At 39.7% G+C, this 25,967-nt stretch overlaps 1 protein-coding gene across 1 annotated transcript in view; it reads left to right on the plus strand.

Moving 5' to 3' along the window:
• Nucleotides 1-10,636, plus strand: part of LOC125788844 (H-2 class I histocompatibility antigen, alpha chain-like) — a 181,791-nt gene extending 171,155 nt beyond the window's left edge. Inside the window, exons 3-5 of the mRNA XM_049472721.1 lie at nucleotides 7,896-8,267; nucleotides 9,911-10,195; nucleotides 10,509-10,636. Of these exons, the coding sequence (XP_049328678.1) occupies nucleotides 7,896-8,267; nucleotides 9,911-10,195; nucleotides 10,509-10,636 (785 nt within the window). The remainder of the gene's footprint in view (nucleotides 1-7,895; nucleotides 8,268-9,910; nucleotides 10,196-10,508) is intronic.
• The last annotated feature ends 15,331 nt before the right edge of the window (nucleotides 10,637-25,967 follow it).

A 25,967-nucleotide genomic window follows, 5' to 3' on the forward strand; every position in this document is an offset into this window, starting at 1 on the left:
CAGAAACTATAACTTAATTTATCTTAATCTAATTTAATTTATTAAAGCCTTAAAATTGTTTAAAAAAAAGAATAAAGTAAAAATCAGAATTTCTTTTTTTTTTTTTTGACAATAGCATAAACACTCCCCTTCCAAAGAGTGACGCAGTGAGGGAGTGAGGGTATGAATCTCTTCAGTGATTCAGTGAACCGAACGAGTCGATTCTTTCAGCTGGCTGCAAACGGCTCCTTTTTTCCGCTGCTAAAAATAATGTAAATGATCTAAATCTAGTTTTCGGTGGTAAAGGTGGTGAAAGAAGGCGGTTGATGGTTTTAGATATCGTTTATCATGCTGGTTGACCAGTTTGGACTGATCTGGTCAGATTGTATTACACACACACACACACACACACACTATATATATATGCAGCGGAGTCTGATTCTTAACATGTGAATCGATTGTTCAGATGTGTGAATCGGCTCACTGTTCACTTAAAAGATCCGAATCACAGACTCATTTTTCGGAGCTCGGGAAACCTTTTCCGATCAGTTTTATTTTCCTGTGGATTAACGGTTTATTTCTGTGTTTATAATAATGCGAGAAGATGATGATGAGATCTATCACAGCTCTTCTGCTGTTCAGCTTTCTCCTGGTCGTGATTGGAGGTGAGTTTTACTCTGTTTTAGAGTTTAATAAAGAGTTTTACTTTTAGAGAGAAAGTTTAAAGCGGACAAAACTCTCCCGATTAACAGATAAACAGATACAGTGAAGGAAAAGCAGTTAACAGGAGCTCAGATAGATGGATTATACCTGTCAAGTCTCCCGTTTTGGCCGGGAAACTACCGTATTTTACTCCTTTTCCCGCCGTCCTCCCGTATTAGTATTTTCCCGTAAATTCTCTCTTAACCAATCGTGGTGCCGTTTCAAGGAGAAAGTCCCGCCTTTCAAGAGAAACAGCCAATCAGCTTGCTGGTTTTGCGGAGCGCAGATCTAGTTGTAGGGTTTGTTAGTGTAATTTGGTGTCATTTATTATTTAGAAGGGGTAGAAGAGATGGTTGAGCTGGAGAGAGAAAAATTGTTGAGAGGACTGAAATTAACTGAACTGATCAGGACTGGACTGAAGTGTTTTATATTATCATATAAAAGAGAGCGTTCCTGCCAAAAAAGTGAAGATTTCATGTAGAAAAGGTTATGCTGTATTATAAAAATTACATATGTAGGAATATCCACAGCATTTTAGTGTCAACAAAGGAAGACCTACATTCTGATAATCTAATTGTAGTTTGTAAGTTGTTCACAGGTGGTTATTTTAGATTTCTTGTAAACCTGTCTTAAAATATAAAGGATACCTAACCTCAGTTGGGCTGGTGGGACGGCTCAAAGCGGGTGGCGGAAAATGTCCCTTATTTTTAAATCCAAAACTTGACAGGTATGAGATGGATGGATGGATGGATGGATGGATGGATGGATGGATGGATGGATGGATGGATGGATAGATAGATAGATAGATAGGCGTGCAGGAAAACCACGGTGAAGTTGGACGGAGGATTATATCCAGCAGATACTTATATAATCAGAACAGTAGGACCACAGAGACCCACACCATTCCTGTTACTGTACTTTTCCTCTCAGAATAAAATGTATGTACTTCTAAACCACCTCTATATCTGTATCACCTCTATATCTATATCACACTTCAAAACTTGAGAGCCCTGCAATCAGACAGCAAACATGGTGCTACAACTGGCCGCAAACAGTCGGCTACACACCACTCGTGTAGTAAAAACTTATAAAACCTAAAAAAAAATTGTGAACAAATGGAAACTTTTCACTTTTCTCAAAAAAAAAAAAATAATAAAGTTATGTATTCAGTTTTTCGGCTGTTGATGTTTTGATTTGGCTTTCTGATAGGATTGTGTTAGACTGTTGGTTTTGTTTTTGGTTTTGTTTGAATGTTTAACAACCAAAGCTGTTGTGAGATTCATTGTTTTTTTTCATTGGCTGACAGCCCTAATATATATATATATATATATAATATATATATATATATATATATATATATATATATATATATATATATATATATATATATATATATATACAGTTGTGGTCAAAAGTTTACATACACTTGTAAAAAAACATAATGTTATGGCTGTCTTGAGTTTTCAATAAGTTCTACAACTCTTATTTTTCTGTGATAGAGTGATCGGAACACATACATGTTTGTCACAAAAAACAGTCATAAAATTTGGTTCTTTCATAAATTTATTATGGGTCTGCTGAAAATGTCACCAAATCTGCTGGGTCAAAAATATACATACAGCAACAAAATTTGTCAATTTTGGTGATGTAGCGAGTTGTGTCAATCAAATTAGCTTCATGTCATGGCCTCTTCACTTCTTGTAAGTGATTCTGATTGACTACAGCTGTTGACTTCTCATGAGCCCATTTAAATAGGGCTCATTTGACCCAGTGATTAGACTCAGCTACAAAAGCTACAATGGGAAAGTCAAAGGAACTCAGTGTGGATCTGAAAAAGCGAATTATTGACTTGAACAAGTCAGGGAAGTCACTTGGAGCCATTTCAAAGCAGCTACAGGTCCCAAGAGCAACTGTGCAGACAATTATACGCAAGTATAAAGTGCATGGAACAGTTGTGTCACTGCCACGATCAGGAAGAAAACGCAAGCTATCACATGCTGCCGAGAGGAGATTGGTCAGGATGGTCAAGAGTCAACCAAGAATCACCAAGAAGCAGGTCTGCAAGGATTTGGAAGCTGATGGAACACAGGTGTCAGTCTCCACAGTCAAGCGTGTTTTACATCGCCATGGACTGAGAGGCTGCCGTGCAAGAAAGAAGCCCTTGCTCCAGAAAAGGCACCTTAAGACTCGGCTGAAGTTTGCTGCTGATCACATGGACAAAGATAAAACCTTCTGGAGGAAAGTTCTCTGGTCAGACGAAACAAAAATTGAGCTGTTTGGCCACAACACCCAGCAATATGTTTGGAGGAGAAAAGGTGAGGCCTTTAATCCCAGGAACACCATGCCTACTGTCAAGCATGGTGGTGGTAGTATTATGCTCTGGGGATGTTTTGCTGCCTGTGGAACTGGTTCTTTGCAGAAAGTAAATGGGATAATGAAGAAGGAGGATTACCTCCAAATTCTGCAGGAAAACTTAAAACCATCAGCCCGAAGGTTGGGTCTTGGGCGCAGTTGGGTGTTCCAACAAGACAATGACCCAAAACACACATCAAAAGTGGTAAAGGAATGGCTAAACCAGGCTAGAATTAAGGTTTTAGAATGGCCTTCCCAAAGTCCTGACTTAAACCCCATTGAGAACATGTGGACAGTGCTAAAGAAACGGGTTCATGCAAGAAAACCATCACATTTAGCTGAACTGCACCAATTCTGTCAAGAAGAGTGGTCAAACATTCGACCTGAAGCTTGCCAGGAGCTTGTGGATGGCTACCAAAAGCGCCTAGTTGCCGTGAAAATGGCCAAGGGACATGTAACCAAATACTAATGTTGCTGTATGTATATTTTTGACCCAGCAGATTTAGTGACATTTTCAGCAGACCCATAATAAATTTATGAAAGAACCAAATTTTATGACTGTTTTTTGTGACAAACATGTATGTGTTCCGATCACTCTATCACAGAAAAATAAGAGTTGTAGAACTTATTGAAAACTCAAGACAGCCATAACATTATGTTTTTTTACAAGTGTATGTAAACTTTTGACCACAACTGTATATACATACAAACTTGGATATAACTTAGAGTAGTCAATAAACAGTTCATGATTCATAGTAAATAATGAATATTAAATTCAGGCTGAATTACTGAATATTATTCTGCAAATACTGAATAACAGAAAAAAAACAGAAAAAGACATTGAGCTGCATTAGCAGAACATATTAAAATTAAAAGGAAATTTGAAGTAAAAAAATCAAACCCAAATGTTTGACAAGTACAAATTGTCACACCTTAGTCCGTTTCTGTCTTGTTTTTTTCCTCTTTTTTTTTTACTTTTCTGCTCCTGTCCTCTGTTCTCCTGTTTTGTTTTCATCCTCATGTGCTCCACTAGCACATGGCCCTGTGTTAAGTCATGTCTCCTCCCCAGCCCCATCTGTCCTTAAAATCTCCTTCTGTCTTGTTAGTTACCCCACCCCCTTGTTACTGGTCTCAGGTGTTCCTTACCCTCATCGTGTACATAGGCCTTTTTGTTTCAGTGTTTCCCACTAAGTCTTTTGTATTTTTGTATCCATAGTATTTTTGTATGCTTTGTTAGTTTTGTTTGCTCCTAGTCTGGTCTTAGTTCTTCTGTTTCTTCTATTTCTAGTTTTGTTTAATCTGTCTAGTCTTGTTATTTTTTTGCATTCTTGGACTAGTTTTCTTAGTTTGATTTCCCTTTGTCTTTTCATGCTCTAGTTTTCTAAATCTTGTTTGTTTTTTGCTTTCTGTTTTGCTTTTGTTAATTTTGTTTTGTTTTTGTTTAAGTTAAACCTGCATTTCCGTCCACCTCCAACTGTGAGTCATTGAAAATCTTACAAGATTACAAAATGTTATATGTTTGACGTTCCTCAACACCCTGTCTTTTTGGTATTTCTACAGGTAAACTCTCTCTGTTATATCTCTACACTGTTCAGTGTAAAAACTCTAATATCTACGACTGCACTGCTGTAACTCTGCTGGACGACACACAGATAGATTTCTATAACAGTGCAGATGAATCCAGAAGTCCTAAACAGGACTGGCTGAAGATCATTCCACTATCTGAATGGGAAACGAGCACTGAGAAACTGCAGTATGATACACAAGTGTTAAATATACTCCTAGACATGCAGATAGATGAGTTCAGACACAATCAGTCAGGTGAGAAACACTGTATTTACTTATTTTCCGCTTAAATATCCTGTAATGATTTTGCTTTGTATTTTATAAATAACTTATTTAAATGTTGTAGTTGGATTAAAAAAATGACTTTAAACAGATTAAAGTTGATTGTTTTAGAGCTAAAATAATTAAGTCAGACTGTATATAATTAAGACTGTATAAGTTATTGCATTGACTCACTGTAGTCATTAAGAGCACAAGAATTCATTTTTAACGTGTTGTTTTTATATATGTAATTTATCTATGTGTAGCGGGCTCAGTGGTTTAATACCTGGTGCTATTTGAGATGTTGAAATATTTTTAATTGGGCGTCAGTTATTAAATTAATTTAATTAGATTAATTAATAAATTAATTAATCAAATTAATTAATAACACAAGACATCTCAGGGTGTGGTTTCTACAGGTGACAGAAATTTTCATAACCAAGTTATCCAGGAAAAACACACTGAAATTACAGGTTTTGTAAAATAAAAATATTTTATTAAATCACACAGATATGAGTAAATAATTCATTAAAAAGTCATGATGTAGCCATTAGATATCAAATCATAGTGTAGAATAATAAATGAGAAATAAAAGAACAAACACGTTATAATACTGGTATGAAAGGAATAAAGATTAATAGAACTATTAAGTGAATATTTCTAAATAAGGGTCTAAATGTAATGAGGTCAAACTAATCAAATGAGAACACTAAAATAAGTAGATAAGTAAGATATTTTACGGCCTACAAAGATCATCCCTTTCGCCAAATAACTAAAAATTAATCTATACTAAGAAGAGAGTTAAGAACAATAACCAAACTAGACTTGACCAACCAAAACACCAATTACTGAGAGAAATACCCAAACTGCCTTACTCTGAGACGTCTACAAAGGGGGGTCCCCATCGGTTCGGTCCGCTGTTTAAACCTCTTGTTCGGCTGACATCCTGCACCCCTAGAAGGTCCGGTGTGGACCCATCCGCAGGGTAAAGATGGTGCTCTGTGGGCCAGCGGCGCACCTGGACGACACCCGCTTCTAGTCTCTGCACAGGGAAGGCCTTCCCTGGAGCTGGCTCGGCTGGCGTACCCTCTCGGTGATCCGTCGGTTGGTCTAGTTGGTTTACTGAACTATATTAACTATCTTGGCAAGCAGGAGAACTCCGTAGATCATAAAATAGCCTAGTTATTTAAACTAGGATAGCTAATATTAATATACTTGAAGATTAAATGCACTAGTCTAAGAAAACTAACTTAAAATGACTACACTAACAGTCTATCCTTTCTCCATCTCTGGGCTCCCTAACCTCTCTCCTCTAACTGTTTTCCTCAACTCATCTTCTCCAACTCCTTCTCCCACTCCTTCTCTAACTGCTTCTCCTCCAACTGCTCTGACCTGAACTCCCAAAACTCAACTGGAAACTCTAAACTGTGTCTGCCCAGTTTAACTATTAGACTCTGTGGCCTGTTTGGCCCTCGAGCTATGATTGGCTCTGTGGCCCAAGTGTCTGTGTTTTGATTGGTCTAGGAGCAATTTCAAACTTTGGTGGGGATTCACAAAGGGCCATAAACCCCCCTCGCTCACATGGTCAGCATGCTTCAGCTAGTGAGATTTCATTTTTTTTAATAGACCAAACCAAAAGAAAACTCAATTAAACAGTGGATTAAAAATACATTTTTCAGCATATCAGTTTGTGAGGATAAATTCAGGAAACCACAATCTTACAATTGAATCACAATAAATGTACTATATATATTTTGCCCACAAACAGTTTTGTAATACTAGATAATCTTAGAAATACAACGATGGATGATACTCTGTCAGAAAGAGATCAAGAGTCATGTTATTATTTAAACCCAATTAAATCACTTAAAAGATAATACCTGGTTAAACCACTGATAACCAAATAAAGCTAAATTATCACATGCTAGTTAAACCTTGTTGATTCAGACTTGAATGTGTAGAAAAATTGAATCAGGACACCTCCAAACACATATACCATATACCAGACACATATACCATTATCTAGTAAACATTCTATAAAACACATTTTTTATATAGTCAATATAGATGTATTTTAAGCAAAATCTTCTGAGTGAGAAATTCCTCCCCTCTGCTGAGTTTAGATAAGCGGCTGGCATCGGAATTTACGATGGTGGGGGAAGGAGTTCTTTCTGCACCCCACAGAATTTGAGCCTGCACTGTTGAAAATGGAATCCCAAGCTTAGAACATTTCTCTTAATTTCATTAATCTTATTTCTAAGTGATTGCAGAAATAACTAGGCACAACCCCTAAATTGGTACAACATTTGGTGAATTAACAATTTCCAAGGCATTAATTAAGTTTTGACACTCTCTTAAGTCCGCAGTCCCGTCCTAGTGATGGTGTTGCAAATGTTCCAAATGTTTACATTAACTCTGAGGTTTACGACTTGGAGGAATGTCAACAGAAATGTAAACTCGCATTTAGGGCTCTTGAGCGAGGCTGAGTGAAGAAATAGTCAGGAAATGTCATTTTGAAATTTAAGGATGTTTGAAAAAGATTACTCCAAGGTTTTTTTAGAGTGTTCTGGGTTCGAAGTTTCCTTATAGGCCGTAAAGTGGGGTAGTGTGTGTGTGTGTGCAAGCAATGAAGAAATCCTCTGGTTAATCCACTACATATGTTAAGTTACGCATGTGACATCACTACGAAGCCTTATTAGATTAGCAAAAGTATTTCTACCCTTTAAACTATTTCACTTTTTGTCACCTTACAACGATAGACCAACACAAAGTAGCACATAATTCAAGTGAAATGAAACTGAAAAGCACTGTTCCATCAATCCATCATCCAAAAATGAAGTAAGGAAAAAGTATTCTACACCTGTTTCTTCTAACCTACCAAACATGGCCATGATCCCCCCAAACTAAAAGATCCAGCAAGAAGAGCACTGATCAGAGAAGCAGCCATGTAGCCATGTGTCATTTTCATTCCACTTAACAGCTATGTGCTACTTTGTGTTGGTTGTAATTTTCTAATGTGTTCTTCTGTTCTTCAGACGGTCATGTTCTTCAGTGGAGGCACGGCTGTGAGGGTGAACAGAGTTCTGATGGATCTCTGACTGTATTAAACAGTATTAATGAATTCGGTTATGATGGAGAAGATCTGATTCAGTTTAACTGCACCTCTAAAACCTGGATAACCCCGGAGGAGAAGAAGAACAGAGAGAGGGAGGAGAAGAAGAACAGAGAGAGGGAGGAGGAGAAGAACAGAGAGAGGGAGGAGGAGAAGAACAGAGAGAGGGAGGAGAAGTGGAGTAAAATCTTTAATGCTGTTTGGAAATGTGAGCAGTGTGTGGAGATGCTGAAGATTTATTTACGGAACAATATTACTGAACAGTACATAACTACTGACATCACACCAAGTCAAAGTGAGTATCTGGATGCTTTTTATAATTATAGTTTTATCACCATTACTCCATTACCATTACTTTATCAATATTTGAACACCATTACTGTTCAAAGAAGAATCTGATTCAGATTTCTTCTTTATCTTTTTCTTCTTCTTCTCATTGTTATTGTTCATATTATTATCATTACTATTACTGCAAAAATAAGATGAGATAAGATTAGATAATCCTTTATTAATCCTACAGTGTGGAAATTTGCAAAGTTACTGAATCATAAAGGAAAAAAGTGTCAGGAAATATAAAACAATATAAATTATAACAATAATAATAACAATACAAATTTATATATACAAAACATATGAGAGAAAAACAGCAATACTCTAAAATATAGATCTAAAAACATTAAGATTAGTGGAAGTGTCAGGATTTACCCAGGCAGGGAGATGAGGAAACGACGATATAAGTGCTAAGACCTGCAAAATCAACCAAAAACTGCACTTACGGACGATCTTTGAGCGGAGCTACGCGCGCTAGGCCTGCTAAGATCCACGGCGTTTCCTGAGCCTGCTAGCCAGAGGAGGGCTCACAGCAAGCGGTGCGTGAGAAGCGGGAAGCACGGTAAGAGAGCCGGAGTCTTTGAGAAGCTGGTCATGAGGCACATCAAAAACCAAACAAATCAACAGACGATGCCATCTCAACTGCGCTCCACCTGGCTCTCACCCACCTGGACAACAAAGACTGCTGCAAGACTATGCAAACTGCAGTAGGTCCAGTGAGGACGGGAGCTGGCTTTTGATGTGCCTCATGACCAGCTTCTCAAAGCACTTCATGATGATGGGAGTAAGTGCAATGGGACGGTAGTCACTAAGGCAGGACACTCGAGACTTCTTTGGCACAGGGACGATGGTGGTCATCTGCAGTCTGTGGCATGACCGCAGTGCTCAGAGAGATGTTGAAAATGTTCGTGAGAACATCCGTGAGTTGGTCTGCACATCCTCTGAGCACTTACAGACCATCCGTAAGTACAGTTTTTGGTTGATTTTGCAGGTCTAGGAGGGCCTGTCGGTCGTAAATGTGGGTGCCAGTTGTCCTCATAGCAAACTCTTGCATGGTTGCGAGTTCAGATCAGATTATTAACAACAAAACAAACCAAAAAAAGCAAAGTGTTTTGCTTCCGGAGTAGCCGTTGCGACTGCTCGCGCCGCCGACAGGAAGTGTCGCAGTGTTGCAGTGAACTAGTCAGTCTCCTGACCATAACCCAATTGAAGACTAATGGAAAGTGCTCAAGATTAAAGTCCACATGAGACACCCAAATAACCTAGACAACTTGGAGAAGATCTGCATGGAGGAGTGGGCCAAGATTACTCCAGAGACCTGTGCCAGCCTGATCAGGTCTTATAAAAACTGATTAATAGCTGTAATTGCAAACAAGGATTTTTCTACAAAATATTAAACCTAGGGGTTGAATAATAATTGACCCAAATGTTTATGTTTAAAATGTATTATAATTTAACTGAGCAACTTATATTTTTTCTTTGTAATATTTAGGCATCTGTTAATAAGTTCTGCTCTTGTTCAAAGTTTGAAGGCTCTAACTTATTTGCAACTTGTTAAATTTCATATATTTTTAACTGAAATATTGCTCCATTTCTTTCTCTCTTTAGCTACACCTGCTGTTCATATTTTTGCAAAGAAATCTATAAGAGACTTGAGTACACTAAACCTGACCTGCATGGCCACGGGATTCTACCCCAAAGACGTGAAGATGAGTGTGAGGAAGTTCGGTACTTCATTTCCTGATCATCTGATCACATCTTCTGCAGTCAGACCCAATGATGATGAAACCTACCAGCTGAGGAAGAGTGTGGAGATACAGGAAGATGATTCAGCAGATTACAACTGTTACGTTTCCCACAGCTCCCTCACAGAACCAGTGATTAAAAAATGGGGTAAATATAATCATACATTACTGATAATATTATGCTTTTATATGATAAATATACTGAGATTCTGTACATTACAGTGGAGTAAATAATCAGTGATAGATGTCTTATGTTGATGACGCTGTCACTATGACCTGAGGATTAGTGGTTCAAATCACTGGTCATTCTGCTTCTCCATCAGCAGCCGGAGTCCGAGAGAGAGAGTACAGTAGATCATGCTGTTTAAAGTTAGTCTAAAGTCTCTAGTGTGTATGCGTATAATATCAGTATATTGTCAGTCCGTTTTACTGGTGCTTTGTTTTTGTTTGTGTTCTTTTAGCTGGAAACTCTGAGGCCCCTGTTACTAAAGCTTTGGTCGCAGTGCTTGTAGTGGTCACAGTGGTTATAATGGTCCTGTGTTCTGTGATCTTCTGTGTTCTGATAAAGAAAAGAAGAAAATGTGAGTAGTTCTGCTTTATTTCAAATTTTAGTCTCATAATCTGTTGTTTCTTTAAGCAAAATATAAGGTGTGTTTTACACTGTTCCTTTAAAGAGGCACTAAACCCTAAATCATATATTTTTTATAGCTAAAATATTTTCCTCTGAAGTTAGAAAACATACCCATTCTGCTTACATTTTTATAAACATTTCTTAATCTTTAAATATGTATTTGTTGTGGTAATTTCTGCCTCTACAGCACCTTCTAAGATTTAGCTGTGCTATAGGTGAGGATGATGTTTCCATGTATTTTGTATGCTGACAAATCACAATATGCAAATCAGTAAATAAATAATGTCGCCCCTCCTGATGTCTAATCATCTTGTGTTTCACATCTTGCTATCAGAGGCGCACTGCTGCTGCTGCAGCTCAGCCAATCATGCCCCACCCTTAAACCCATACATCACCCAGTGCCCCTCCCAAACTATCCCTCCCATTTTTAAGCCTTTTTCAAATTTAAGCTAAGGGTGTAGTCAGTTAAAATCAGGGGGTTTAGTTACCCTGTAAACACTACTATAAGCCTCCTACACTACCTTCCTGTGATGTCAGTTGATGTTTACAACAGGATACATGACTGTAATTATGAGATGGTGTATTAATACTTGAATATTGTCTGGTTTAACAGGTAAGGGGAGTGATAGTGCATCACATTCAGCCAGCAGGGACAGTGACAGTGTGCTTAATGGTAGGTGGGTTTGTATTTCTGGATTCTGTGAAATGAGTGATTATTGTTTGGGAACATTTTTTCTGACACTTGAGAAACCAATGTACAATATCTCACAAAAGTACAACAGAAATTAAACGTTGTTATATCTTAGAGTCTTCAGTGTACAGCTTGTATATACAGCTTGTAAATACCTGACAGTGACATGATCAATTTGTTCCCAAAGTGTTAATATCTTTTGTTGGCTTAATCCTCTTGGGCATGGAGTTCACCAAAGCTGCAAAGGTTTCTACTAGATTCTTCTACTCTGTCTCTGTGTATTGAAGAGTCTGACTGCCTGGTGTCATGCAGGAGGGAGGGATGGACGTAAGTGCAAATATATATATATATATATATATATATATATATATATATATATATATATATATACTTTATTAAACAAACAAGATAAAATAAAACAGTAAACAAAACTCGGGTAACGCACAGAACTACAAAAAAAAACAAGGCAAGGATAAACTAGAACTAGGAACATAAAACCAGAGTGCACGGAAGACAAGGATTCAAACGAACGGCAAGGATACAATCGAACGGCAAGGATACAATCGAACGGCAAGGATACAACGAACGGCAAGGATACAATCGAACGGCAAGGATACAACGAACGGCAAGGATACAAAGATACAAAAGATACAAAAGACTCGACACTGAACATTCTAACAGAGGGGCTTAAATACAAGAGGAGAGTGAGAAACACCTGGGCTTGGATGACGAGGGGGCGGGGTTACAGACAGGACACAGGTGAGAACACTAATTGCTATAGGGCAGGGCTGGGGCGGAGCTAGGGTGGAGACAGGTACAAAACACAACAATAGCACATGGCTGGGAAACATGACAGGTAAACAGAGGGGCAGGAGCACAAGAGACAAAATAAGGGAGAAACAGAAGACAGACATGGGCTAAGGTGTTACACCTGGTGGAAGAAGCTGTTGCAGAGTCTGGTAGTGGAGGCTCTGTGTATTGAAGAGTCTGACTGCCTGGTGGAAGAAGCTGTTGCAGAGTCTGGTAGTGGAGGCTCTGTTTATTGAAGAGTCTGACTGCCTGGTGGAAGAAGCTGTTGCAGAGTCTGGTAGTGGAGGCTCTGTGTGTTGAGGAGTCTGACTGCCTGGTGGAAGAAGCTGTTGCAGAGTCTGGTAGTGGAGGCTCTGTGTATTGAAGAGTCTGACTGCCTGGTGGACGAAGCTGTTGCAGAGTCTGGTAGTGGAGGCTCTGTGTATTGAAGAGTCTGACTGCCTGGTGGAAGAAGCTGTTGCAGAGTCTGGTAGTGGAGGCTCTGTTTATTGAAGAGTCTGACTGCCTGGTGGAAGAAGCTGTTGCAGAGTCTGGTAGTGGAGGCTCTGTGTGTTGAAGAGTCTGACTGCCTGGTGGAAGAAGCTGTTGCAGAGTCTGGTAGTGGAGGCTCTGTGTATTGAAGAGTCTGACTGCCTGGTGGAAGAAGCTGTTGCAGAGTCTGGTAGTGAAGGCTCTGTGTGTTGAGGAGTCTGACTGCCTGGTGGAAGAAGCTGTTGCAGAGTCTGGTAGTGGAGGCTCTGTGTTGAGGAGTCTGACTGCCTGGTGGATGAAGCTGTTGCAGAGTCTGGTAGTGGAGGCTCTGTGTGTTGAGGAGTCTGACTGCCTGGTGGAAGAAGCTGTTGCAGAGTCTGGTAGTGGAGGCTCTGTTTATTGAAGAGTCTGACTGCCTGGTGGAAGAAGCTGTTGCAGAGTCTGGTAGTGGAGGCTCTGTGTGTTGAGGAGTCTGACTGCCTGGTGGAAGAAGCTGTTGCAGAGTCTGGTAGTGGAGGCTCTGTGTGTTGAAGAGTCTGACTGCCTGGTGGAAGAAGCTGTTGCAGAGTCTGGTAGTGGAGGCTCTGTGTGTTGAAGAGTCTGACTGCCTGGTGGAAGAAGCTGTTGCAGAGTCTGGTAGTGAAGGCTCTGTGTGTTGAGGAGTCTGACTGCCTGGTGGAAGAAGCTGTTGCAGAGTCTGGTAGTGGAGGCTCTGTGTGTTGAAGAGTCTGACTGCCTGGTGGAAGAAGCTGTTGCAGAGTCTGGTAGTGGAGGCTCTGTGTGTTGAAGAGTCTGACTGCCTGGTGGAAGAAGCTGTTGCAGAGTCTGGCAGTGGAGGCCCTGTATGTTGAGGAGTCTGAATGCCTGCTGAATGAAGCTGTTGCAGAGTCTGGTAGGGAAGGCTCTGTGTTTTAAGGAGTCTGACTGACTGGTGGATGAAGATGTTGCAGAGTCTGGTAGTGGAGGCTTTGTGAGTTAAGGAGTCTGACTGACTGGTGGATGAAGATGTTGCAGAGTCTGGTAGTGGAGGCTCTGTGTGTTAAGGAGTCTGACTGACTGCTGAATGAAGCTGTTGCAGAGTCTGGTAGTGGAGGCTCTGTGTGTTAAGGAGTCTGACTGACTGGTGGATGAAGATGTTGCAGAGTCTGGTAGTGGAGGCTCTGTGAGTTGAGGAGTCTGACTGACTGGTGGATGAAGCTGTTGCAGAGTCTGGTAGTGGAGGCTCTGTGTGTTAAGGAGTCTGACTGCCTCGTGGAAGAAGCTGTTGGCCACAATTTGTTAACTTTTACTGTGTGGTGTACTCACTTGTGTTGCCAGATATTTCAATATTAATGTCTGTGTGTTGAGTTATTTGCAGAGGACAGAAAATTTATACTCCAAACAAGCTGTACACTGACTGCTGTTAGGTATATCAAAGTTTAATTTCTATAGTGTTTCCTATAAAAATTATATGATACAATACATTTTTACTTTAGTTGGATATTGTAGTAAAGCCAACAATATAATAATTTATAATTTATGCTATGCCCGGAACATGCTATGTAATGTCTGGCATCTTGAAAGCCAAAATTTCTGAAATGAAAGAGTGTCCTGAGACTGTGAGACTGTCTCACTGTGTATATTGTAAATGTAAAATCCTAAACTATATTTCTGTCTGGTTTAACAGGTGAGGGCAGTGGTAAAGTATTACAGGTAGGTGGGATTGTATATGATGATTCTTTATGCCATTTAAATGAGATTTGAAGTGAAACACATATTTCATATACAGTATAACAAATAGTTATATCTTTTTTCCTGACAACTAAAAACTGATGTGTAAGAGATACTGAGAAGTAAGAACTTGCCACATATGATACAGATCATAATAATGCAATACACTGTACTGTTATATGTTCTTTCCATATGCTAAAGCTTTTCAGGTTGGTTATCAACTAATTAACCCATTACCTATCCAAACACAGATTTGTCTTTATTTAATTCTGCACCAGAGACTTTCTTATACAAACTAAAATTTCCAAAAATGGCTGTTGCAAAGGGTCTGAATACTTATGACCAAGTGATATTTCAGTTTTTCTTTTTTTAATAAATTTGCAAAAAAATCAACATTTCTGTTTTTTTGTGCACATTTATGATAAATAAAATTAACTTTTTTATTTTATTAAATGGCTGCAATAAATAAGTAATGAGTAATGTGTCACGTGGTCCCTGTCTGTTCTCGTGTTTCTGTGCTTTATTAGCCTGTTATGGTTGCGTCTCTGTTCCCCGTGTTTCTTGTTTTCAGTTTCGTTCCAGTGTGTTTGTTTATTTTTGTTTATTGTTTAATAAATTTACTTGCGTTTATAGTCCGTGCTCCCTTTCCCTCGTGTCGGTTCTTCTGTCAGGATGCGGGAAGGAAGGACGAGGAGAGCGGACGCAAACGCAAGTAAATTTATTAAACAATAAACAAAAATAAACAAACACACTGGAACGAAACTAAAAACAAGAAACACGGGGAACAGAGACGCAACCATAACAGGCTAATAAAGCACAGAAACACGAGAACAGACAGGGACCACGTGACATAATGAGTTTAGTACAGAAAATTTAGTTTGTGTGTGTTTAAAACAGGATGAATGAGTGTAAATGTAATTTAGTGTATTTATACTGTAATATTATGCAGATTCAGCAGTTTCTCTGTGTTTATTTGCCCTCTGCATGTGCCCTGTATGTATCCTGTGTCTCCTCCCCTACATCTGTTTGGTTTTTGGTTTTCCGAGTATTCCTTGTTTCTATGTTTTTGTTTATTTCTGGTTCTTAGTTTGTTTTCTTGTTTATCTTGTTTATTAATACATTTTCGCATTTCGCTCTCCACATCCTCTTTATGCTCCTGCTACACAATCCTGACACGGTGAGTTTTTAGTGAAGTTTATAAGTTTACTTTTACAACAGGTTTGACTGTCCTGCTCCTGCTGCCCCCTCCTTCTACCCCCCTGCAGCTTTACCATCATCTCCATCTCCACCGCCACCACCATCATCATCTCCATCTCCACCATCTTCATCATCATTATCATCACCACCATTACCCTCACCTCCATCTTCACCACCACCACCACCACCACCCTCATCACCTCCATCATCATCTTCATCACCCTCACCTCCACCATCTTCATCACCACCATCACCCTCACCCCAACCATCTTCTTCATCATCATCATCACCACCATCAACACTATCAGCTAGCAGACAAATCAGCTCCTCCAGTCCACCAACCTTTACTGCTGACCAGGTCAGGAGACAGCTGAGGAGACTTCACCCCAGGAAGGCAGCTGGCCCGGACAGAGTGTGCCCCAGAATGCTCAAGGCATGTGCTGTTCAACTGGGTGAGCCCCTCCAACATGTTTTTAACCTGAGTCTGCGTATAGGGAGAGTTCCTGCCACGTGGAAGACAACCTGTCTCATTCCTGTTCCCAAGAAGGCACACCCGAAGGAGCTGAATGACTACAGGCCGGTTGCTTTGACATCTCACGTGATGAAGACCATGGAGCGACTGCTGCTGGACCACCTCAGACCTCAGGTCCACCATGCTGAGGACCCACTGCAGTTTGCTTACCGTGAAAAGGTGGGAGTGGAAGATGCCATCCTCTATCTTCTGCACAGAGCTCACTCTCATCTGGACAAGGGGGGAAGGTGCTGTGAGGGTCATGTTCTTCGACTTCTCCAGTGCCTTCAACACCATCCAGCCCCTACTACTGAGAGACAAGCTGATGGAGATGGAGGTGGATATGCACCTGGTCACCTGGATCACTGACTACCTTACTGGGAGACCACAACATGTCAGGATCAGGGACTGCTCCTCTGACACAGTGATCAGCAGCACAGGAGCACCACAGGGGACTGTTCTCTCTCCAGTCCTGTTCACACTGTACACATCAGACTTCAAATACCACTCGGAGTCATGCCACATGCAGAAGTTCTCTGACGACACTGCAATCGTGGGGTGGTTGAGGAGTTTGTGGTGTGGTGCAAAATGAACCATCTACAGCTGAACATCTCCAAAACCAAGGAGATGTGCATAGACTTCAGAAGGTCCAGGCCCTCTGCTCAGCAGCCAATATCCATCGAGGGGGTCAATGTGGAAGTGGTCAAATCCTACAAATACCTTGGTGTGCACCTGGACGATAGGCTGGACTGGTCAGTGAACACTGACTCCCTCTACAGGAAGGCCCAGAGCAGACTGTACTTCCTCAGAAGGCTTGGGTCCTTTAACATCTGCCAGAAACTCCTCCTGATGTTCTACCAGTCTGTGGTAGCCAGCGTCCTCTTTTACACTGTTGTGTGTTGGGGAGGCAGCATCAGCAAGAGGGATGCTGGACGACTGGACAGGCTGGTGAGGAAAGCTGGTTCTGTGCTGGGATTAGAGCTGGAGTCCTTAACACCACTGGCAGAGAGGAGAGCCCTCAGCAAGCTGCTGAACATCATGGACAATGTTCACCACCCTCTGCACAGCACCATCACCAGGCAGAGGAGCTCATTCAGCGGCAGACTGCTGTCCCAGTCCTGCTCCACAGACAGACTTCGAAAGTCTTTTGTCCCTCAGGCCATAAGACTTTTCAACTCATCTCAGCACAGCAAACTGAAGACTCTGTGACACCTTTTCTTTCCAGAAATTCTGGCCACACCATGGACATACCCCCATCTATGGTCACACTATCTTGCTGATGCCCATAACACTATTCTTATAGTTCTACCCTATTTTGCACTAGTAGTTCATTCACTAGTTCATTCATCTACTGTTTACGTATCATTTGCACTGCTAAATTTAATGATTATATAACTGTGTTTGCACTTTCTGTATGGCGGACATTAGTTATCCTTATCCTACTTTATGCACATCAACTGGAGTTCGCTGTCTATTGTGTTCAACTGCACACACTAAAGACTGTACTTTTATAATTTCATTTTATTTTTTATTTTGTTGTATTTATATGTATCATTTATATATATAAATATATTTTTTTATCTTTTTGTAACTTTGTGTACTATACACACCTGCTGCTGGATGTCAAGAATTTCCCCTCGGGGATCAATAAAGTATCTATCTATCTATCTAATCATACATATTTGCAGTCAGTCAGCTTGTCTGTTTAAGGAATTGTAGAAATGTAATTCACAAGTTAATGGTGATGCTAACACTTTTAGGTTTGTGTTATTCTAAACAAATTAAACTTCTTCTCTTTGAACAAATGAGTGAATAAGTGCGTCATTTTATATTTTCTGCTGTTTTTCAGATGCCGGAGAAAGTGTAATGTGGCAGATCTCAAACCAGTTAAGAAACTTGTTGTGCCCTACATAGTGATGATCACTCTTAAGGACTCTCAGAATCGGGTAAGATCATTCTGTTGCGCAGTCCTGATCTACAGACCTCACCATATAACTCACTCTAAAACCTTCAGTTCTGGGTGAAATGAATATGGACTTGTTCTCGTTGTGGTCTTTTTTAAGCACACGCATCTGTGTATTGTATTAACGTTGTACTGAATTATTCACAATACTTGAGTGTATGAGCTTATGTTATTAGAAGTTTTGACTTCAGTTTATTTTATTACTAAGCTTCTTTAGATCGCATTGAAGGCTGATGTGTATATTTTATATGTTTTAGTGCTAATGCATTGAATGCAGATAAAAGGGAAATTAAGGCCCTATCGTACACCCTCCATAAGGGGCGTTAGGATGCTCATTGCTATCTTACACCCCACAAACAATCGATTTCATGTCTTGCGCCCACGCTGTTAAATAAGCGTCCGAGTTTAGGAATAAAATATATATGATATACTGTAGTACAAAAAAAATTTGGGCCCCCCTGAAAATTTTTTTATGACTGAGATCAGCAATTTTAGTTAAATAAATCATATGGCATATACATATCAAAAAAATGGATTATCTTTGAAAAGTTACTTTATTTCAGTAATTCAGTTTAAAATGTTTTAACCACAGAGTGATCTATTTTAACTGTTTATTTATTTTATAATTGATAATTATAAAGCTTCCAGCCAATGAAAACCCAAAAAAATCAGTGTATCAGAAAATTTAAATATTATATAAGATCAATTGGTACTTTTGGCAGTGTGGGCAGTGTGCCAAATCCTGCTGGAAAATGAAATCCGCATCTCCATAAAAGTTGTTCTCAGCAGAGGGAAGCTGTAAGATATGAAGTGCTGTAAGATTTTGTGGGAAAACAAAACTGCACTGACTTTAGACTTGATAATAAAACACAGTGGATCAACACCAGCAGATGACAGACATGACTCTCCAAACCATCACTGATCATCAGTACATTTTACATTTCATTTAAAGTAAATCAAGGGATCAGAGTGTGGAGGAAGAGTGGAGAGACACACAGTCCAAACTGCTCGAGGTCTAGTGTGAAGTTTCCACCAATCAGTGATGGTTTGGAGAGTCATGTCTGTCATCTGCTGGTGTTGATCCACTGTGTTTTATTATCAAGTCTAAAGTCAGTGCAGTTTTGTTTTCCCACCAAATCTTACAGCACTTCATGCTGAACCTCTGCTTCCTCTGCTTTCCCCATGATTAATTAAGAGAATAAGTACATGACTTTTGGGTTTCGAGCTGTGCAAGGTGTACTTTTCCTGTCATTACAATAGCAAAGACACACCCTAAATCAAGCTGCACGATGCATGATTAACATCTTGCCTATAGATAAGTGCTAAATGTCGCTAAGTGTTTTATTACAACATTTCTTTTTTATTATCTGCACAGTATTATTTTATTTGAAATTTCACATATGCTGGATGACCAGAATATAGCTAGTTTACGAAAGTCTTTTGCACTTTTTTGACAGATTTTGTTTTTATTTTTGTTTTACACTGTATTTCGTGTTTAAAATGCATTGTGGACTTAACGTTCCAAAAATGTGTCACGCCTGGCCCTGTTTCCTGTCTGTCCTCGTGCCTGTGTTGTCCCACGTGACCCGTGCCCCTGTGTTCTGCCTGTGATTTTCCATTACCTCATGTCTCATTTGTAGCTCCACCCCTTCCCCAGGTGTTTCCACTCCCAGTGTGTTTCCTGTTTAGTTAAATAGACTTCCTCTGTCACGTGTCCTGGTCGGTCTTTGCACTGTCTCCTGTTGTTTGTCTCTTTCTCTGCGTTTCGTAGTTTCTCAGTGTTTCCTTGTTCCTCGTAGCCTTTAACTCTCTTCCCTTGTTATTTTGTTCCTAGTTTAGTAGTTATTCCCTGTTTAAGTTCTTAGCTCTGTTTAGTTTCTTGTCTACTCCCTTGCCCTGTCTAGCTTTAGTTATTAGTTTATTTCTGTGTTCAATAGTCCCCTAGTGTTTAGTCTTTTAGTAGTTTATTCCCTATATTTATACAGCTCTGCCTTGTTTAGTTTTGTATTTATTCAGTTCCTCGTTTATTTCTTTGTTTATCTACTCCCGCTTTGTTTGTTAGTTATTATCTATCTAGTTTAGTTCCTTATTGTTTTCCTCGTTTGTTTTTGTCAGCCTCCCTATTTGTTTGTAGTTTATATTTATCTTCCTGTTTATTCTGTTATTTTCTAGTTCCCTGTGTTTTCCCTAGTTTATTCCCTTGCCCTGTTTTAGTTTATCCTGCCTAGTTTTATAGTCTCCCCGTTTGTTTATCTTTAGTACCTCTTATTTGTTTGTTAGTTTTAGCTCGCCTCTGTTTCTTGTTTATTTATTTGTTTCTTGTTTACTTGTTTATTTGTTTATATTTATTTAATAAATTCGCCCAACCTGTGAATACGTCCGCCTCCTCGTCTCTCTGCCTGGGTCAATCCTGACAAAATGTTAATTTTATGCAGGATTTATGTGGTTTTCAACCGTTTTATATGCTGTTATTGCGTATTTTGTATTTCAGTTTTAATAAGCTAGCATTTTTAATAAGCTGTGGCATTACTCTTCTTTTTCCAGAGACTGTAAGAACAGTACAGTGGAAAAATACATCCAAACCAACCTGCAACTGTGTAAAAAAGTGTGTTACCCTTAAACTTAATAACTTGGTTGTTCCACTCTTGGTGTTTTACTGATAACGAGTGTTTCTCATCTCTGTGGAGGAATTTAGTTTCACTCTTGTTTACAAAATTATTTTAATTCAGACACATTGAAGGATTTTCCAGCATAAACGTCCTGTTTAAGATCATCCACAGCATCTCAATCAATCAGGCTTGAACTGATTAATCCTATCCGCACGGGATTAGTTTCTCAGGGGGATGTCTGTAAAAATATATTTCACACTTCTACTCAGTAATAAAACTCCTGCATCTGGACTGCAATTAAAAAAAACAGAAGGACCAGTGAGTTTTTAGGATTTTTTTCTCAGTCACATGACACCATCACGTTCAGTAGCTCCTCCATTTCCATTCGCTGTTGTGTTTTTACGTGGATCTCTGTGGAAACGCTCAAGCGCCCAAAGTGTACAGTAATTATTATTTTATTAAAGGCGAGGAGACGAAACTCAAGAGCTGTGCGTCCGGACGGGACTAAAATTAGCGGAGGAGCACGGAGTTCAGAGAAAAACAGTAGATAATTCAGCCTGTAATTTTCTGAGAGGACGTCTGAGAAAAACACCTACATGATCGTTCTATATCGTGATATATCCAAACAGGTATATAAAAAGTTTTTTGACGTTTGGTAAGGTTGGTAACTTTTGAAATGATGATGTTATCTTACCTGATGCATGCGTTTCATCTGTCACATATAAATAAAAGCCTTTATATTTCCTTTTTCATGTGTCCTTAAATTAATATGATTTGGGGTTATAAATGGGGCTGCATAGAAAATGGCTTCTACTGGTACGATTGTTGATATTGTTCACTGACTGTATAAAACCAAGGACACCATGTCTCAAATGTGATAAGAGAAAGCCACCACCTACAATACCCATCCCCTCGCTCCCCAGCCTCATTCTCTGCATGCTTCCCCCCGTGCCATGCAAGACGGGAATGATGATGGTGAGATACTGTAACATGGACTATATCTGGTTTGTATTAAGAGTTGCAATCACTTCAGGGATCGGGTCAGGATATCAATTATAATGTTCAGGTGAGGTGAGATGAAAGAACATTCAGATCCAGCTCCAGAATACAACTTGACTTTAATAATGCATGAGCATTATCCTGGCTGTACATGTGTGTATGTGTGTGGTTTATCTATAAAAAGAAATATAAGAAAAGCTTGAAATAGTAGAGAATACATTTAATAAACAGCTTGCACAATGCTTAACCTAGCAATTCACAGATAAAATGTACAACATAAATACATAGAAACTAAACATTAATACTTCCAGTATTTTACTCAACAAAGTATACATAACTAATAAGAAGGCATTTTAGTGAGAAGTATTAGCCACAGACTATATTTTATGTCACGTACAGGCCTACAGGCCTCGATTAGCTAATGCTAATTGGCTAGTAGCTCAATCTTCCAAAATAACTCAAATAAGCATTAAACTTGAGAAAGAATCATTGTACTTAACAATATTAATAATAATATAGCTTTAGATCTTAGATAAAACAAAGAAAACAGGCAAAAACAATCTTACTCACTTTCAACGGACGCACACAGTAAGAGGCACACGGTGAGACTGATTAGATGAAAGGCTGTGTCATACTAATACCTCTCTGAACCACGTTGTGTAGGATTGCACTAGTGCAACAGGGTCCACCTACTGGCGAAAATAAGAACTACATGCAAAACACTAAACACTAAACTACAGACCTACTGAACTAGAGGGATGCAACCTGGTCAAATAACAATCTTTTGTACAGATACCTCACTCGTATTATCAGAGTACCGAGGTTACAAAAGTAACCGGACGTTCTCTTTCAACACTCGCTCGGTATCTCACTATAGGAGTGATAGAGCCAACTCCCGTATTGCATGCCTCCCGAATCCGTGCTGCCGGCCTAGATATGGTTAAATAATGTAATTCTGGCTCATACAGAATGCATGATCTTTAATCTACCTCGTTACATTGAGCACAGAGTGTGACACTGGTGCTGCAGTGACGAAAATCGGTAGAATCTGACAAAAGTGTGCGGCGAAGCCCAGCTGGCAGCTGCACAAATGTCCACATATTAGCCTGTGTCTGTCTTGTGTTTTTCATCTTTTGGTTCTATGTGTTTCTGCTCTCTGTTGTCCTGTCTGTGCTTTTTTAAGCACATGGCATTGTTTTGTTACTGTTCTGTCTCCACCCTAGCCTGGCCCTAACCATTGGTGATCTCACCTGGTGTCTTGTTTGTAACCCCGCCCCCTCATTATCCTGGCCCAGGTGTTCCTCACTCTCCTTGTGTATTTAAGCCCCTCTGTTTCAGTGTTCCTCGTGGAGTCCTTTGTGTGCTGCCTTGCTGTTTATATGTCAGGTTGGTTTTTGATTCTAAAATTACTGTTTTTTTGTTTTGATTATACTTTTATCTCTTCTTTGTTATTTTAGTTATTTCAGTCTTGTATTCTTGTTTTGCATTTTCTTGTGTTTGCTTTCTGTTTTATTTGCTATAGTTTACTGTTTTTATTATTAAAGTTAGAATCTGCAGTTAGCGTCCATTCTCTCCACCCTCATTCGTGACAGACACCTTTAAAAAGGGCCCAAAAAGCAGCCATGCCCCTGGTGGAGTGGGCACTCAGGCCTGATGGGGCCTGCTGGCCTAAGGCTAAAACTATGAACACTTTTGACCAGCTCTGACAGGAAACAGACAACGAAGTTGCTGATGGCTGAAGGCTTTGAACTCCAGGGTGGTGCAAAAGCTGGATTGGGTCGCAACACCACCTTAGAGCCACCTGTACTGAAATTTACGCAGACTGGATGGACTGACAGCGCTTGGAGCTCACACACTCGTTTATCTGAAACTAAAGCGAGTAATAAAACATCTTAAATGTCTTAAATGAGAGGAGTTTCATATTAATCTTCTTGAAAGGTTCAAAGAGTGAAATGGAAAGAGCCTCTAGAACCAAGGACAGATCCCAAGATGGAACCAAGGGTTTAGAGGTCGTACGTAGGCAACATGCACGCTTCATTAAACGGCTTATTATTACCAATAGACACTTTGTCAAACCCCATATGACAGGCTGAAATAGCAGCCAAATAAACCTTCATACTAGAAAAGAACTTGCCCTTGCCCAGCATGTACTGTAAAAAACACAGTATATCTGGAACAGAGCACTGAAAGGAAGAAAGGAAATAATCCTTAATACAATAAGCGTGTGGTTGGGGCTCTGTAAATAATAGGCGTGTATCGGTACATGTATTCTTTATGAACCATCACGGTACGGGGTCACAGTTCAGTTCGTGCAAACGCACCCAGAATGCATGGTACACAGGCTGTCTGACTGGAGAAGGTGCACGCCGGAGCACACAAGCAGAGAACGCACGCACAAACGCAGATAATTCACTTGTACTCTCGCTTGCTTTCTCTCTCTCTCACTCATGCCATCTCTCTCTCTCTCTCTCTCTCTCTGTCTCACTCACGCCATCTGTCTCTCGCTCTCACTCACGCCGTATGTCTCTCTCTCACTCACGCCATCAGTCTCTCTCTCTCTCTCTCTCACTCACGCCATCTGTCTCTCGCTCTCACTCACACCGTATGTCTCTCTCTCTCTCACTCACGCCGTATGTGTCTCTCTCTCACTCACGCCATCTGTCTCTCGCTCGCTCTCTCTCTCTCTCACTCACGCCATATGTCTCTCTCTCTCTCTCTCGCTCACGCCGTATGTCTCTCTCTCTCTCTCTCTCTCTCTCTCTCTCACTCACGCCATCTGTCTGTCTCTCATTCTCACTCTCTCTTTCTCACTCACGCCTCCTTCTCTTGCTCTTTCTCACTCACTCACACCATCTTTCTCTCTCTCTCATGCTGTCTCTCACTCACACCATCTGTCTCTCTCTCACTCACGTCATCAAAAAATGAATTGTGATTTTAATTCGTTTTTAAGTCACTGACACCACTAATATAATTTAATTTTAGCAATCTAATGCTGATATTTCTTAAAAAACTCAAACACTGAAATGCATCCAGTAATATGTTTAGGAAAAGATATTTGTAGTTTAATCAGTTAAAGTAGTGCTGTTGTTTTTGTTGCTCATCGTTTCTTTGTTCCAACAAGATCTAAAATATGGATCCTCTCATGATGACAGCTTGAGCCCCGTTACAACATTCAATCCCAAAAAACTAAACATGATTATAATGAAGATTCATTCTTATTATGAAGTTAATAAAGGTGAGACTATACAGAATAACCAGCATCTTTATTTTTTACATCAACCAACCGTACCAAAAACGTACCGAAAATGTACCGAACCGTGGGGTTTATACTGACTTACCAAAAAAATACAGACAATTACTGTACCTTAATTAACAATTACTACCTGTAAAATTACAGCCTTTTCTTGTATATGTTCTCTGTAATTTTACAGTAAAATTATTGTAAATTACATTTGAAGTCTGTTATCTGAAAGTTGACATAATTTAAATAACGGTGTAATTATGTTACTTGATAGAATTATTCAAGCAATGTTCAGCATGAAAATGTAAATAAAAGTTATTTTACTGTCATTTAAATCATGCAATCTGCCAATAGGTGTCTTTATTCTTTAAATTTACATATACATTATAAAGTATAGGTTTTTGCTATCTTATATCTCTTGAGCTTTACAAGCCACACATTTAAAGTGTATCTTACTCAACATACACAGTGCTAGTCAACAAGAAGATGCCATGGTATCCTGCATGATCATTGTCATAAACTCTTTATTAACAGTGGTACTACTTATTTACAGCACTGAGAAGTGCTCAGAGAGTGAAACCAGTTATATTCCCACAGCCTAAAACCCAGCCAGGTGAATAAAACTGTTTTGTAACTAAAAGAAGGGGAAATTTTACGCCCCCACCTGTCCCACATTGCCCTTGTCTCATCCAGCATAACTGACACTGTCAACGGCAGCGGGGAGAATAAGTTGCTCAGCTGATAGGCTTATCGTTAGCGTGAGTTTGGATGTGGGATCTCCAAGTGTCTGTGCAGTTTATTAGGTCCCATACTGTCTGCTGCCATTTGTCTAAAACACAGAACACACATCCCACCTCAGCTACAGTAAATCCAAAAGCAAGAAATACTTCATTGTACTTTCTTTTTGGCAAAACAGAGCGGACTAAACAGACATGTTCATTTCTTCTGATTCCTTGCACCCCACCTGCCATACCCACGATGCAATATCCAATAGAAACTCTGCTCTAAACTGAACATCTAATTAATATAGCCACTCCCCATAGACAGCTGCAGTACATCCCATTCATTTCAGTGGAGAGCCGCGGTG

The sequence above is a fragment of the Astyanax mexicanus genome, unplaced genomic scaffold, assembly GCF_023375975.1.
Source record: "Astyanax mexicanus isolate ESR-SI-001 unplaced genomic scaffold, AstMex3_surface scaffold_31, whole genome shotgun sequence".
NCBI classification, from domain to species: Eukaryota; Metazoa; Chordata; class Actinopteri; order Characiformes; family Acestrorhamphidae; genus Astyanax; species Astyanax mexicanus.